This window comes from Podarcis pityusensis, assembly GCF_964106645.2.
Source record: "Podarcis pityusensis genome assembly, chromosome: 8".
NCBI classification, from domain to species: domain Eukaryota; kingdom Metazoa; phylum Chordata; class Lepidosauria; order Squamata; family Lacertidae; genus Podarcis; species Podarcis pityusensis.
In genome coordinates this window covers 7,354,762-7,368,773 of record NC_138033.1, presented here as the reverse complement: position 1 = coordinate 7,368,773, position 14,012 = coordinate 7,354,762, and the positions used below count along the sequence as shown (strand labels likewise).

General features: G+C 46.1%; 1 protein-coding gene across 1 annotated transcript in view; it reads right to left on the bottom strand.

Annotated features, from left to right (window-relative positions):
• The window catches only part of FOXA3 (forkhead box A3), a 34,785-nt gene extending 22,696 nt beyond the window's left edge, over window positions 1–12,089 (bottom strand). The window contains exon 1 of the mRNA XM_081019053.1: window positions 11,112–12,089. Within this exon, the coding sequence (XP_080875179.1) occupies window positions 11,112–11,183 (72 nt within the window). The 5' untranslated portion in view covers window positions 11,184–12,089. The remainder of the gene's footprint in view (window positions 1–11,111) is intronic.
• Between the last annotated feature and the right edge of the window lie 1,923 nt (window positions 12,090–14,012).

The window sequence follows — 14,012 nt, the reverse complement described above, 5'->3', positions numbered from 1 at the left end:
CAAGCAGCCCTAGCTATTTTATTGCATTTTAAAAAATAAATGCAAATGGTTTATTGTATCCTCGGACTCAGCTATACAGCTTCAAATAAAACGTGTGTTGTAAGGAGCGTTACACAAATGTGACACTAGATGGTGACAGTGAGCTATGGCAAAGTCAATATATTTTTCAAAACTTTTTTTTTAAAGCATTTTCACAACGTTTTTTTTAATATGTGTCTAGATTCCACCCTAGTCAAGTTTTCTCTGTCCTGGCGGTTCTGAATTTCTTCAACCAAACCAAGGATGATTGTGTAATGAGTCGGCTGCCTGGTGTGTTGAAATCTGGATTGTTTTATCTCTGCTGCAGAATGAGAAGAAATCGTGAAGCAACTGCTCACCGCGAAGGTTCCCCCATCCCCCTTCTTTTTGATACTGAATTGGTTCATTTGGGTATAAAACCTCTTCACACCCTTTGATAATCTGAACTAAATTTACTATATAAGACAAAGGCACATTCGGCAGATGAGAACTTCCTTTGGGGGGGGGTGGTTTCTAGATTTTGGAAGTCCTGAAAGCGTTCCCATTTGTCTGTGCTAAAATTCCTGGTTTACCCTCATCGACCAGCTGCTGGCTTTTCAGTTTTGGTCCACTTTTATCTTGTGTGTACTAATGTTTCCGCTGACTCCCCCCCCCCCCCAATTGCCTGTTTTGATCTCGTTATATAGTTGGGTTATATAATTGGATTTCTTTCTTTTTTTCCTTTAAAAAATATTGAAAATGTTGGCATATATAAATCTTTAAAAATATAAATAACAAGGGGGATCTGCAACAAAATGTTGTGGCATGGAATGGCCCTGTTTAGGGTGTTAGCCAGGCCTGTGTGTCCATCTCCAGGATATTCCGTTCCGTTCCCCGTTCCCACTAGCATTCAATGTTTCAGACAGCTTTGTGTACCAACTGAGCATACTCAACTCTAATTGGGCTGATTGATTATCTATCTATCCATCTATCTATCTATCTATCTATCTATCTATCGCTCACCCTTCACTGTAAGCTCCCAGGGCAGGTTACAGCATTAAAAACAAAATTAAAAACAGTTGTGGGTGTCCCTCGCCCTTAGTTCCCCTCTCCCTAGTTCTGCAGACATTGGGGTCCCCCAAATCTGTTGCCACCTCTCTTTGGTATATGGATGATGTCATTTTGGGTACATAAAAGATTCCACTGTTTACAGACTCTTGAAACGTGACAAAGAAAAAATAAAAGTGTAAGAAACTGACTATGCTGGGGCAGATTGAAAGTCACCAACCGCAGCCCCGCTGTATGTATTCCTAGGAAGCTGGCCGTGGCAGAGATGTAACCATTCCCTGCAGTTCGTCCCCAGAAACTAGTCATCAGACAGACAGCCTCTGACGATGGAGGCTCCCTTTCTAGCTAGGTGAAGGTAAAGGAACCCCTGGCCATTAGGTCCAGTCGTGGCCGACTCTGGGGTTGCGGCGCTCATCTCGCTTTATTGGCTGAGGGAGCCGGTGTACAGCTTCCGGGTCATGTGGCCAGCATGACTAAGCCGCTTCTGGCGAACCAGAGCAGTGCACGGAAACGGCGTTCACCTTCCCGCCGGAGCGGTACCTATTTATCTACTTGCACTTTGACATGCTTTCGAACTGCTAGGTTGGCAGGAGCAGGGACCAAGCAACGGGATTCGAACCGCCTGATCGGCAAGCCCTAGGCTCTGTGTTTTAACTCACAGCGCCACCTGCGTCCCTCCTTTCTAGCTACAACTGTTGATAAGCCTTAATCCTTCATGAAATCAGGATGCCTAAAGTTAACCGATCAGCGCCCTTTCTTCTGACAGGCATTTAAAGCACATAAATAAATAAAGCTGGGAATTTTAAAATACTGTACAGTAGGAAGTGTTCTTAATGTGCCGGCGCTGATTTCACCCGGTGAAACCAAATCTTCCTAGAAAGGGAAAAGATTCTGACCCTGTTTGGAGGCATGTTGGATTTGTCCTTTTGCACATTCGTCTTATACAGAGGAGCTTTATCAGGAAGAACAAATGAATGTGTTAGAGGGGGACTAGGAGAGAGGATTGGGCATAGTCGGCCAATCGGTGTTAAAAAAGGACAGAACTTTCTTTATGTATGCCACAACAGCAGCAAGAATACTCATCGCAAAGCATTGGAAGACACAAGATCTACCCACACTGGAGGAATGGCAGATGAAAATGATGGACTACATGGAATTGGCGGAAATGACTGGTAGAATCCGTGACCAGGGAGAAGAGTCGGTGGAAGAAGACTGGAATAAATTTAAAGACTATTTACAGAAATATTGCAAATTTAATGAATGTTAGAATGATGTTGGATTGAAGTTAAGTGGTTTCTAGCTGTACAGGTACAAAAGAATATGGAAAAATTGGTTTTTAATATGTAAAAATTTAAAGTTATAATATATCAAGATTAAAGATTAGGATTAAAAAGGAGGGAAAGGAATTGTTGGATTAACAAATTTAATTGGAATACAAAAGAGGGAGGTATGAGGAGGTCCGGGAAATAAGTAAACGTAAAAGAAGTGAGGAAAAGATGGAATTGTTTTTAACTGTTTTTTCTTTTTTTTCTACTTTGTATTTTTCCTTTTCATTGTTAATTTTTTTTTTTACTAATGTGATTTTTTTCCCTTTGAAACTTTAATAAATATTATTTTTTTAAAAAAAAAAGGAGAGAGGATTGGAATCATGCGCCCTTACTCTGCCCCACTGTTCTCCATTCACAGGGCTTTAAGTTTCGCCCCCTTGCTTTACAAAACAGCCACCAGCCTGGACGACGTCGGAAAGGGCTACAAACGCAGAAAATGTTTTGGAGACAGGATTGCCTGGCATGTTTTGCAATGACGTCCCCCCTCCATTGCATGGAAAAGTCCTTTTTGAAGCTCATAGGTGGGTTCCAGAGCAGTTTGCAACAGAGGACTGCCTCTTCCAGCTCTCCTGGGGCTCGAGGTGCAATTCTGACACCTAGCCAGGGCCGGATTTAGGTTTGATGAGGCCTTAAGCTACTGAAGGTAATGGGGCCCTTTATATGTCCAGCTGTCCTTTGTCAACAACAAATTGTCGCTGTATTTTGTGTTGAATATATGCTATATGGTAATTTATGGACCTCATAAGTATCTAAAGTCATTTGCACATGTTGCGATGCAACCGGTCCATGCAAAATGTAGGCACCCTATACAGTAGAACCTCGGCTTTTGCAACTTCAGGTTGCAAAAACAGCAAACCCGGAAGTATTTTCCCAGGTTTCGCTGCTCGTGCATGCGCAGAAGCGCTCTACGCACCACACACATGTGCAGAAGCACTCTATCGCGCCACGTGCATGTGCAGAACAGGCACTTCCGGTTGCGGAAACCTCGGGATCCGGACCGGAGCTCTGGAATGGATCCCATCCGCAACCAGAGGTACTACTGTACAGTGGTGCCTCGCAAGACGAAATGAATTCGTTCCGCGAGTTTTGTCGTCTTGCGATTTTTTTCGTCTTGCAAAGCACGGTGTCGGGAAAGTTTTGGAAAAGCTTCAAAAATCACCAAAGTCTTTAAAAACCTCAAAAAAGGCTACCACACCGCGTTCTATGAGTTACTCCTCGAAGTCAAGTCGCAACTGTATTAATGGTGTTAAGAAAAAGGAAACAAACTTGCAAGACGTTTCCGTCTTGCGAAGCAAGCCCATAGGGAAAATCGTCTTGCGAAGCAGCTCAAAAAACAAAAAACCCTTTTGCCTAGCGAGTTTTTTGTCTTGCGAGGCATTCGTCTTGCGAGGTACCACTGTATATAGAAATGAGCAAACCTGTGATATTTTAGGGAGCAGGCTAGCAGGCGGGGCCCATTACTTACATCATAGGGGCCTACGCAACACAAAACACTGTTGCTGTATGTAGGTTTTATTTTATTTGTTTTTTAACTTATATTTTGGAAATGTACATCCAGGTTTTTTTTCCTTTAATTTTTTGGGGGGCCCCCAAGAGAGTGGGGCCCTAAGCTATAGCTTGTTTAGCTTATACGTAAATCCGGCACTGCACCCAGCTAGTACCGTATTTTTCGGTCTATAAGACGCACCAGACCATAAAACGCACCTAGTTTTTGGAGGAGGAAAACAAGAAAAAAATATATTCTGAATCTCAGAAGCCAGAACAGCAAGAGGGATCACTGCGCAGCGAAAGCAGCAATCCCTCTTGCTGTTCTGGCTTCTGGGATAGCTGCGCAGCCTGCATTCGCTCCATAAGACGCACACACATTTCCCCTTACTTTTTAGGAGGGAAAAAGTGAGTCTTATAGAGCAAAAAATACGGTAACTTCCGCCAGGTGTAAGGCTCCAGCTGAAGTATAAGGCCTGGCAATACAACGTCAGCTGCCCATTATATGTTGCCTTTTGGTGTCATGTAGATTCCAGCTCCTGGGTGCTTGGACCCAGTACAAGAAGTGGTGCTAATGGCAAAGTGACCCAGACTTGGTCACTCCGAATCCCAAACCATAAGTGTGGTCTCTCTTGGCAGGGACTCAAATGATCCTGACACCATCAAGTCTCGCTTGGCCCCCCAAGACTAACCTGGGCTGTTCTTAGTTTTCGCTGGATATTGCTCAGTGAGTTTCATCGTCAACTTTTCACGCGTTCAGTTTTTTTTAAAAAAACGATTTGTGTTTTATTTGTTTATCACGATTATATACAGCCTTTCTGCCAAGACACCCAAGGTGGTTTACAAATTATAAAATACCAAAACAAATAAATCACATGAAATATTGTATATATGTAGATCTGTATCAATTAGCTGCTACTTAAGGTAAAGGTAAAGGTAAAGGGACCCCAACTCTCGTGGCCAACTCTGGTGTTGCGGCGCTCATCTCGCTTTATTGGCCGGGGGAGCCGGCGTACAGCTTTCGGGTCATGTGGCCAGCATGACTAAGCCGCTTCTGGCGAACCAGAGCAGCGCACGGAAACACCGTTTACCTTCCCGCCGGAGTGGTACCTATTTATCTACTTGCACTTTGACGTGCTTTTGAACGGCTAGGTTGGCAGGAGCAGGGACCGAGCAACAGGAGCTCACCCCGTCGCGGGGATTCGAACTGCCGACCTTCGGATTGGCAAATCCTAGGCTCTGTGGTTTAACCCAATCCATCCTTTGCTAATCATCCTGCCTTTTTAAAACTGTAAATCTAGGGGCAGACTTTAAACATCATTATTACTGTGCAATGTGTGGTCCTTATGGCACAGTCTGGGGAAAGGGCCATGCCTCAGGGGCAGAATATGTGCTTTGCATGCAGAAGGTCCCAAATTCAATTCCTAGTATCCCAGGAATGGTATAGTGCTTCCTCTTAAGTTCTTCTGTTCCATGTCACCTGGCTACTCTTAATTACTGCTTTATTTATGATGTGTCTTACTCTATATTTTGTAGATTGCTTAGTGATCTACGATTGGAGACCATTCAGAAATATTGCAAATTATATCTGGAAATGGCCACAGGCTCACTGATAGAGCATCGGCTTTGCAAGAAGTGCTCAGCCACACATGCAGGTAGACATCCCTACCTGAAACCCACAGAGAGCTGCTACCAGTCAGTGTAGGCAATATTGAACTAGATGGGCCTATCCTCGGGATCAGGCAGGTTTGTTTTTCCATTTTGTTCTGACTGGCCCTATGCTGGAATAAGTGGACCTCGGATCTGATCTTTGGGAAGCCTGCAAACAGAACCTAAGCACTACAAGTTTTTCTCTGTCATAAAAAACATCGTAAGATTTATATATATATATCTATGTAGTAGTAGTAGTATTAAATTTATATACTACCCTTCGTGTGTGTGTGTGTGTGTGTGTGTGTGTGTATAGGATGTGTGGATCCAGAATTGACCTCCACAGTCACTTATGGACTCACTGTTAAGACCGTGTTCATGGAAGACAATCTTACTCGTCTACGATTAATCGCCAAAGACAGACATAGGCAAACTCAACTCCCCGATGTTTTGGGACTACAACTCCCATCATCCCTAGCTAACAAGACCAGTGGTCAGGGTTGATGGGAGTTGTAGTCCCAAAACATCTGGCGGGCCAAGTTTGACTATGCCTGGCCAAAGAAGATCTCTCTCTCTCTCTCTCTCTCTCTCTCTCTCTCTCTCTCTATCTCTCCACACACATATAGTTTGAGCTATCTCTATCTCTCTACTCCACATATAGTTTGAGCTATCGTTATGCTACCAACGTTGCGATGGAACTCTTATCAAATAAATAAAGAGGCGTCATCAAGCGACAAGGGCGTGAGCAACCACCAGTTGCCGCCCAGGTTTGCCAAGGGCACACAGTAAGCCTGCCCTGATTTGCAGTGTTGGGTAGAAGGACTTGCTATCATCAGACGTCAAAGAAATAAACAACTATCGGACTTTTAGAAGACATCCGAAGGCAGCCCTGTTTAGGGAAGCTTTTAATATTTGAAGAATCATTGTATTTTAATATTCTGCTGGAAGCCGCCCAGAGTGGCTGGGGAAACCCAGCCAGATGGGTAGGGTAGAAATAATAAATTATTATTATTATTATTATTATTATTACTATTATTATGCTGGCTGGGGCTGATGGGGCTGATGTCCTGATAAGAACATCAGAAGTGCTGGATCCGGCCAATGGCCCATTTAGTCCAGCATTCTGTTCTCACAGTGGCCAGCCAGATTCCTGTAGGAAACTCCAAGCAGGCTCCGATCTCAAGAGCCCCTCTCCCCTCTCATGGTTTCCAGAAGCTGGTACAGTGGTACTTCAGGTTAAGTACTTAATTCGTTCTGGAGGTCCGTTCTTAACCTGAAACTGTTCTTAACCTGAAGCACCACTTTCGCTATTGGGGCCTCCTGCTGCTGCCGTGCCACCGGAGCAAGATTTCTGTTCTCATCCTGAAACAAAGATATTAACCTGAGGTACTATTTCTGACTTAGTGGAGTCTGTAACCTGAAGCGTATGTAACCCGAGGTACCAATGTATTCAGAAGCTTGGCTGCCTCCAGCCGTTCCGGCTGAGCATAGCCGTCACTGTAGTCCAGAACATCTTGGGGGCACAAGGTTGGGGAAGGCTGCTATAGAGGCCCGCCTGCTACCTGCCTTAATGCATTTTAAAGAATCTATTTATTTTTCCACAGGCTTTTAAAATACAATGATTTCCCAGCCTGTGTTACGCTTAAGGTCGGGGCTGTTTTATTCTCTGACATTTTTCCAGGGTCGCATGAACTGCTGCTTGCGAAACATTATTATTATTATTACAGTGGTACCTCGGGTTAAGTACTTTCGGAGGTCCGTTCTTAACCTGAAACTGTTCTTAACCTGAAGCACCACTTTAACTAATGGGGCCTCCTGCTGCCGCTGCGCTGCCAGAGCACTATTTCTGTTCTCATCCTGAAGCAAAGTTCTTAACCTGAAGCACTATTTCTGGGTTAGCGGAGTCTGTAACCTGAAGTGTATGTAACCTGAAGCGTATGTAAGCTGAGGTACCACTGTATTATTATTATTATTAAGCTTTTGTTGGTTATACCTTGATTGTTTCAGTGATGGTTTATAACACGGTGCTGTTGCTGATGTTAAAATATCGGGTAACGTCGCGCAGAGAATTGCACTTGTCGGGAGACTGGTAGATAGGGGGAATAAAATAAATAATGACCCTTGGCAACCCATGCGTAAGAGGCAGAGCTTAGCACCCGGCGGAAGCGACGTGGCCCTAATAATTTTCCATTGCTTAGGTTACTGTGTGCACCGATTGTATTGCCGGCTTGGATTCAAGCCAAAGGTCCGTGTAACCTGCCATTTTGGAGACTCGATGCCTCTGAGTGGCCCAGCAGACGTCATCCCAGAGACGCTCACCTACCCTTCTCACTATTCCTCAAGGATTGGCTTTTAGCAGTACGACAGGGCTTCCATTTTAGATCTCATCATGGTGACCACAGTTTATCTGCCCCTGAGGAAATTTATCTAATCTTTCTGCAGAACTATTGATAGGAGCGCCTATGACTGCATCCTCTTTCGGGTAGTTCCACAAGTTAAGAACGAGTCATGTGAAGTGTTTCATTTTGTTAAGCCAATCTTCGTGCGGCCCTCAGTTCTAGAGAGACGCACAGATTTATTTTTTTATCTCAAGTTGATTTCCACTGTGTTCCTTGAGGGTTACTCCTAAGCAAGTGCCCATTGAATTGGGACCTTAGGCTTTTAAAAAAGAGACTTCTGTCTGAGTACATTATGCACAGAATGGTATAATAATAATAATAATAATAATAATAATAATATTTATACCCCCGTCCATCTGGCTGGGTTTCCCCAGCCACTCTAGGCGGCTCCCAGCCGAATATTAAAAACACAATACAGCATTAAACATTAAAAACTTCCCCAAAACAGGGCTGCCTTCAGATGTCTTCTAAAATTAAGTTACAGGTCTGCCATAGTTGAAACAAAATAAAAAAATTCAATAGGAAGGATTTTTTTTATTTTGTTTCAAAAGTAAGATAGTTGTTTACTTTCTTTACATCTGAAGGGAGGGTGTTCCACAGGGTGGGCGCCACTACCGAGAAGGCCCTCTGCCTGGTTCCCTGTAACCTCACTTCTCGCAGGGAGGGAACCGCCAGAAAGCCCTCGGACCTCAGTGTCTGGGCTGAACGATGGGGGTGGAGACGCTCCTTCAGGTATACTGGGCCGAGGCCATTTAAGGCTTTAAAGCTCAGCACCAACACTTTGAATTGTGCTCGGAAACATACTGGGAGCCAATGTAGGTCTTTCAGGACTGGTGTTATATGGTCTCGGCGGCCGCTCCCAGTCCCCACCCAGTCTAGCTGCCAGAATGAGTGTCTTTTGGAGCAATTTTGGCCAATTTTGGCCTGTGCATTGTTGAGAGAGCGCAAGGAACTACAGTGGTACCTCAGGTTGCATACGCTTCAGGTTACAGACTACGCTAACCCAGAAATAGTACCTTGGGTTAAGAACTTTGCTTCAGGATGAGAACAGAAATTGTGCTCCGGCGGCACGGCGGCAGCAGGAGGCCCCATTAGCTAAAGTGGTGCTTCAGGTTAAGAACAGTTTCAGGTTAAGTACGGACCTCCGGAACAAATTAAGTACTTAACCCGAGGTACCACTGTAAGTGGACCACGTAGCAGCAGTAGACAGGGGAGAAAGCGAAAAAGGCACGTTCGGGCGACAGAGGGCTATGCACTGCTTTTACTCCCAAACACAGGGTGTTATATATATATTTTAGGGGTGGGGGACGGACACAGGTATTGTCCCTGCCTAGAACTACAACAGGAAGCAGCTATCGCCCAAAGTGCATGGGCGACAGAACTCAGGATCTGAAGTGCTGGCAAGCTCCTGCTAAACCCAAACCATAGGAGCTGTGTTGGCATTGAAGAAACCCAGCCAGTCCCCTCCATAAGGGCCACCTTGTGCCCCCTTTGGAGGCTGGGGGGGAATTAAAGCTCAGCAGTATAGATCGCATCTGGGAAAAACTCCTTCCCAAGACCCTGGGAGCTGATGTCAGGCAGCGCAGAGTAGGCAACATGCAGCCATTTTAGAAACTGGCGCCGCAACCTAGCCGACACCTGGTCGGAGGCAGGGGGCTGAGGAGCAACGTGTTGGGATTATAAGCTTCTTTGCTCAGTAATTAAATTTAATTAAAAACGAAAGAAATATGACACTGGGTTTTCTTTTTCTCCCACCTCCAAGACCCTGCAATCGCAGTTTTAATTTATATTGCTGCAACAGCAGGGAGGCGAGGGAGGAAGCACGGAATATGGAATCGACGGCAAAGTTTTCCAACCGCAAGAAAGGTGGCTTTGAGATAGGCATTTGCAGGAGCGGCAGGAGAAAATGGCTCTTTTTGGGATACGGGACCAAGACGATATTGGTACACGCTGCGTCGGCTTAAGAGAAAGCTGGTGTTTTGAAAGACCCAGCTCCCGTTTTTGGAATGTAAAGTACTAAGGCTGCCTGGGCCCTTGGGTGCTGCGATTGACCTGGTTGGAGGCTTCCTTTAGAAAACTTTACAGACTGTAACCATAAAACGACAGCCATAAAAACGGCGAGGTAAACACCCATGGGGGTTGGAGACGTCATTTGGCCCATAATCAGAGGTTGTAAATAAACGGTTGGATGCCAGGTGGTAAGAACAGAGGTGGGTGACCCATGGCTTCCGTGCCCTTCCAGTGGCACCTAGGGTAGAGCCATGGTGACGCCATGGCAGACCACATGCCTTGCATGCAGAAGGTTCAATCCCCAATCTCTGGGAAGGATTCGCTGTCTGAAACCTTGGAGAGGCACAGCCAGTCCTCTGAGCTGGACAGGCCCATGGATTGACCAGATACAACGCAGCAAGCTTTTGTTTCATTTTAACTGGCCATAGCTAGGCCAGAACTCTGGAATAATTGGGTCCGATCTAGGAAGGCAGTTCTTAACATCCCTAGGAACACGAGAAGAACCTTCTGGGTCACACTGGTGGTGGTCCAGCAGACTGTTTTCAGAGTGACCCACCATATCCCACAAGCGAAACCTTGGGTGCGAAACCTACTCTCCCCACTTGGGGTTTCCCAAAAACTGGTATTATTTGGAAGTTTTACTGCCCCCAACAGTGGAAATAGAACGTAGCTACTAGTAGCTCCATGGATAGTCTTACGCTCCATGGATTTGCCTAATCCTGTTTTAGTGCCATGCAATCTGGGGTCTAGCACTGCCTCTTCTGAGAGCGAATTCTACATGTTACTGAATTCCACAAGGTTGAACTGCCGAACTAAATTATACCGCCTGCTATTTTTCCTTCCTTTTAAGTTGTCGACAGGTAGAATACTCCGTCTCTGCCTGCCTAGTAGCGATGCCCGGGACGGTTCCTTATAACAACAGGCGTTTTGAGTTGCGTATTCTGATAAAGGAAGTATATAGCCCAACACCCTGGAAGCACACAAGAAAGTTCCCAAGATTGCAGTACTGCCGGGTCTCACAATTAACATTATATCTCATTCATGTCCTAAATAGAGCAGTCACAGTTGCTTCTTTTAAACCCTACTCCTTAAAAAAAAAAAAGGCATCTATTCCCAAGTTATTCCCAAATTATTCCCAAGTTGTTGGGGGTTTTTTGCGCTATTTGGCACCTACCTCCGTGGGTTCGTTGTAGTATGAAGTCCATTCGGAAATGTCGTGCGATTCCATCTTGACAGAGCCCAGCATTCCAAAATCCCAGTAAGAAAGGGGGGAAAGGGAATCTTGCGAGCGCACACTAATTTTTTATTTTTTTTAAAATCCTGGAATTGCTTTCTTTGCAGGGTTTAGTTATTACTATTCTTTGTCTTCTCAAAAAAAATTATAGGTTCTTTCTGAAATCCACCCACCAAAGAGAGCGGCAACTGAGTCTGCTGCCAAATTAACTGTACGCCTTCTCCTTTCGCCTCCCCTGAAAATGCACAAGGGGACTTTGGGAGCAGAGGTAAAGGAATCAACAGGCTTCCATGGCGTAGGGCAAAGTGAGACGATCCCTCCAATATTGGGGCATCAAGCCCGTTGCTTCCTCCCGCGGGATGTTTCCGTGACACGCTTGCTGACCGCTGCCGTGTAGACCTGAACTGCTGCGTGTCCTCAGCTTGTCTCCAAGTAGATGAAGGGCTGTCCCTCTGGACAGAACCAAGTCTTTATAAAGCCAGGCATTTGCTCCCAATACTCCACCCGCTGGATGGCAATCAGAGTGTTCTTACCTGAGGTTTATCCCAGCCGGCCCGGCCAGGTTACCTCTGCCACCTTGTGGAAGAGAGGAGTTTGGCAAGAAAGCTGGCCACCAAGTGGGTATCACACGACAGAGGCTCCTGTTGGCTAAATTACACTCAGGCTGCAAGGACAGGGATGGCTGAGGTTGGCGACTGAGGCCTGGGCAGTAAGACAGGCAAAGGGCACAGTTCGCACCCACAGCTGTCAGAAGCAGAGGGAGAACATTTGCAGTTTGTGCGCTCTGCTGTTGGCAAGTTAAGAGGGCTCGCTGGGTCTCTTGTCAATTCCTTTCCCCAGTCTTGGAGCTGGTATGTTCAAGGGAAACTTTGCGTTTTCGTTTTGAGTGGTGAGGGGATTCAGGTTGCCAACTTTAAACTGGGCCTTGCAGCTGTTCCTTAAGCAGTAGTTCTGTGTACAGGGAAAATATTTGCCTCTGTAGCGTGAAGAGCTTCTAAATACCTGCAACGTGGCCGGTGTTAAAAACACGAGGTTTCCCGGGATCGGTCGGCAATCTAATAATAATAATAATAATAATAATAATAATAATATATTATTTATACCCCGCCCATCTGGCTGGGCCTCCCCAGCAACTATGGGCGGTTTCCAACAAAATATTAAAATACAGTAACGCATCAAACATTAAAAGCCCTATACTGGGCTGCCTTCAGATGTCTTCTAAAAGTCTGGTAGTTGTTCTTCTCTTTGACATCTGGTGGGAGGGCGTTCCACAGGGTGGGTGCCACCACCGAGAAGGCCCTCTGCCTGGTTCCCTGTAACTTGGCTTCTCGCAGTGAGGGAACCGCCAGAAGACCCTCAGCGCTGGACCTCAGTGTCTGGGTAGAACGATGGAGGTGGAGACACTCCTACAGATATACTGGACCAAGGCCGTTTAGGGCTTTAAAGGTCAGCACCAACGCTTTGAATTGTGCTCAGAAACGTACTGGGAGCCAATGTTGGACTTTCAAGACCAGTGTTATATGGTCTCAGTGGCCACTCCCAGTCCCCAGTCTAGCTGCTGCATTCTGGATTAGTTGTAGTTTCCGAGTCACCTTCAAAGGTAGCCCCACATAGAGCGCGTTGCAGTAGTCCAAGCGGGAGATAACCAGAGCGTGCACCACTCTGGTGAGGCAGTCCGCAGGCAGGGAGGGTCTTAGCCTATGTACCAGATGGAGCTGGTCAACAGCTACCCTGGACACAGATTTGACCTGTGCCTCCATGGACAGCTGTGAGTTCAGAATAACTCCCAGGCTGCGCCATAAAAGAGTTTCTCCCTCCTTGATTTTTTGGGGGAACCACATGCGATTATTTCTCATGGGCAGCTACATTTCTGGCCTATTCCAACAAGAAAGAAAAGTGGGAGGCATTTAAAAAAAGCCAGGGTGGCTGCATAAGGAGCTTACAGGTGAGCTGGTACTTAAGAAGGGCACGTATAAGAAATGGAAGAAAGGGGAAATCGCAAAGAAAGAGTATACATGAGTAGCCTACAGCTGCAGGGAGAAGGTCAGACAGGCCAAAGCTCAGAATGAGCTCAGGTTTGTTAGAGAGGTTGGAAATAAGGTTTATTTGGCTCTGTTCGAAGCAAGAGGAAGAACATGCAAGTAGTAGATGCTCTGTGGAGAAGAAGGAGAATTGCTATTAGGTGATAAAGAGAAGGCGGAACTGCTCAACACCTACTTTGCCTCTCCCTCCACTCTGGTAATGACGGAATAAATGATGCAAGGAGGGAGATGCAGGCCAAGACTGGTTGGGACTGAACCTGGGAGCTTCCTCATACAAAGCCATCGCTCTGCCACTGAGCTACAGTCCTGCCCCACTCCCAGCTCACTCGGGTACCCTTTACCATGAGGGGACGCAGGTGGCGCTGTGGGTTAAACCACAGAGCCTAGGACTTGCTGATCAGAAGGTCGGCGGTTCGAATCCCCGCGACGGGGTGAGCTCCCGTTGCTCGGTCCCTGCTCCTGCCAACTTAGCAGTTCGAAAGGACGTCCAAGTGCAATACGCCGACTCCCTCGGCCAATAAAGCGAGATGAGCACTGCAACCCCAGAGTCGGTCATGACTGGACCTAATGGTCAGGGGTCCCTTTACCTTTACCTATAAGTAGGATAGCTGCACAGAGTTCAGGAGACAAGCAGGCTGTGTGTCTGTTCGAGGTGTTACTGGGCAAGGGCCGGGCTGACCTGTCAGGCAATGGATGTGTTTGTGCGAAGGGAGGAGTCGGTCATGTAATGACTCCTGTATCCAGCAGCGATCTGGACACAGAGGCTGCAGGGACACCTGATTGAGTTGTTGGTGTGTTT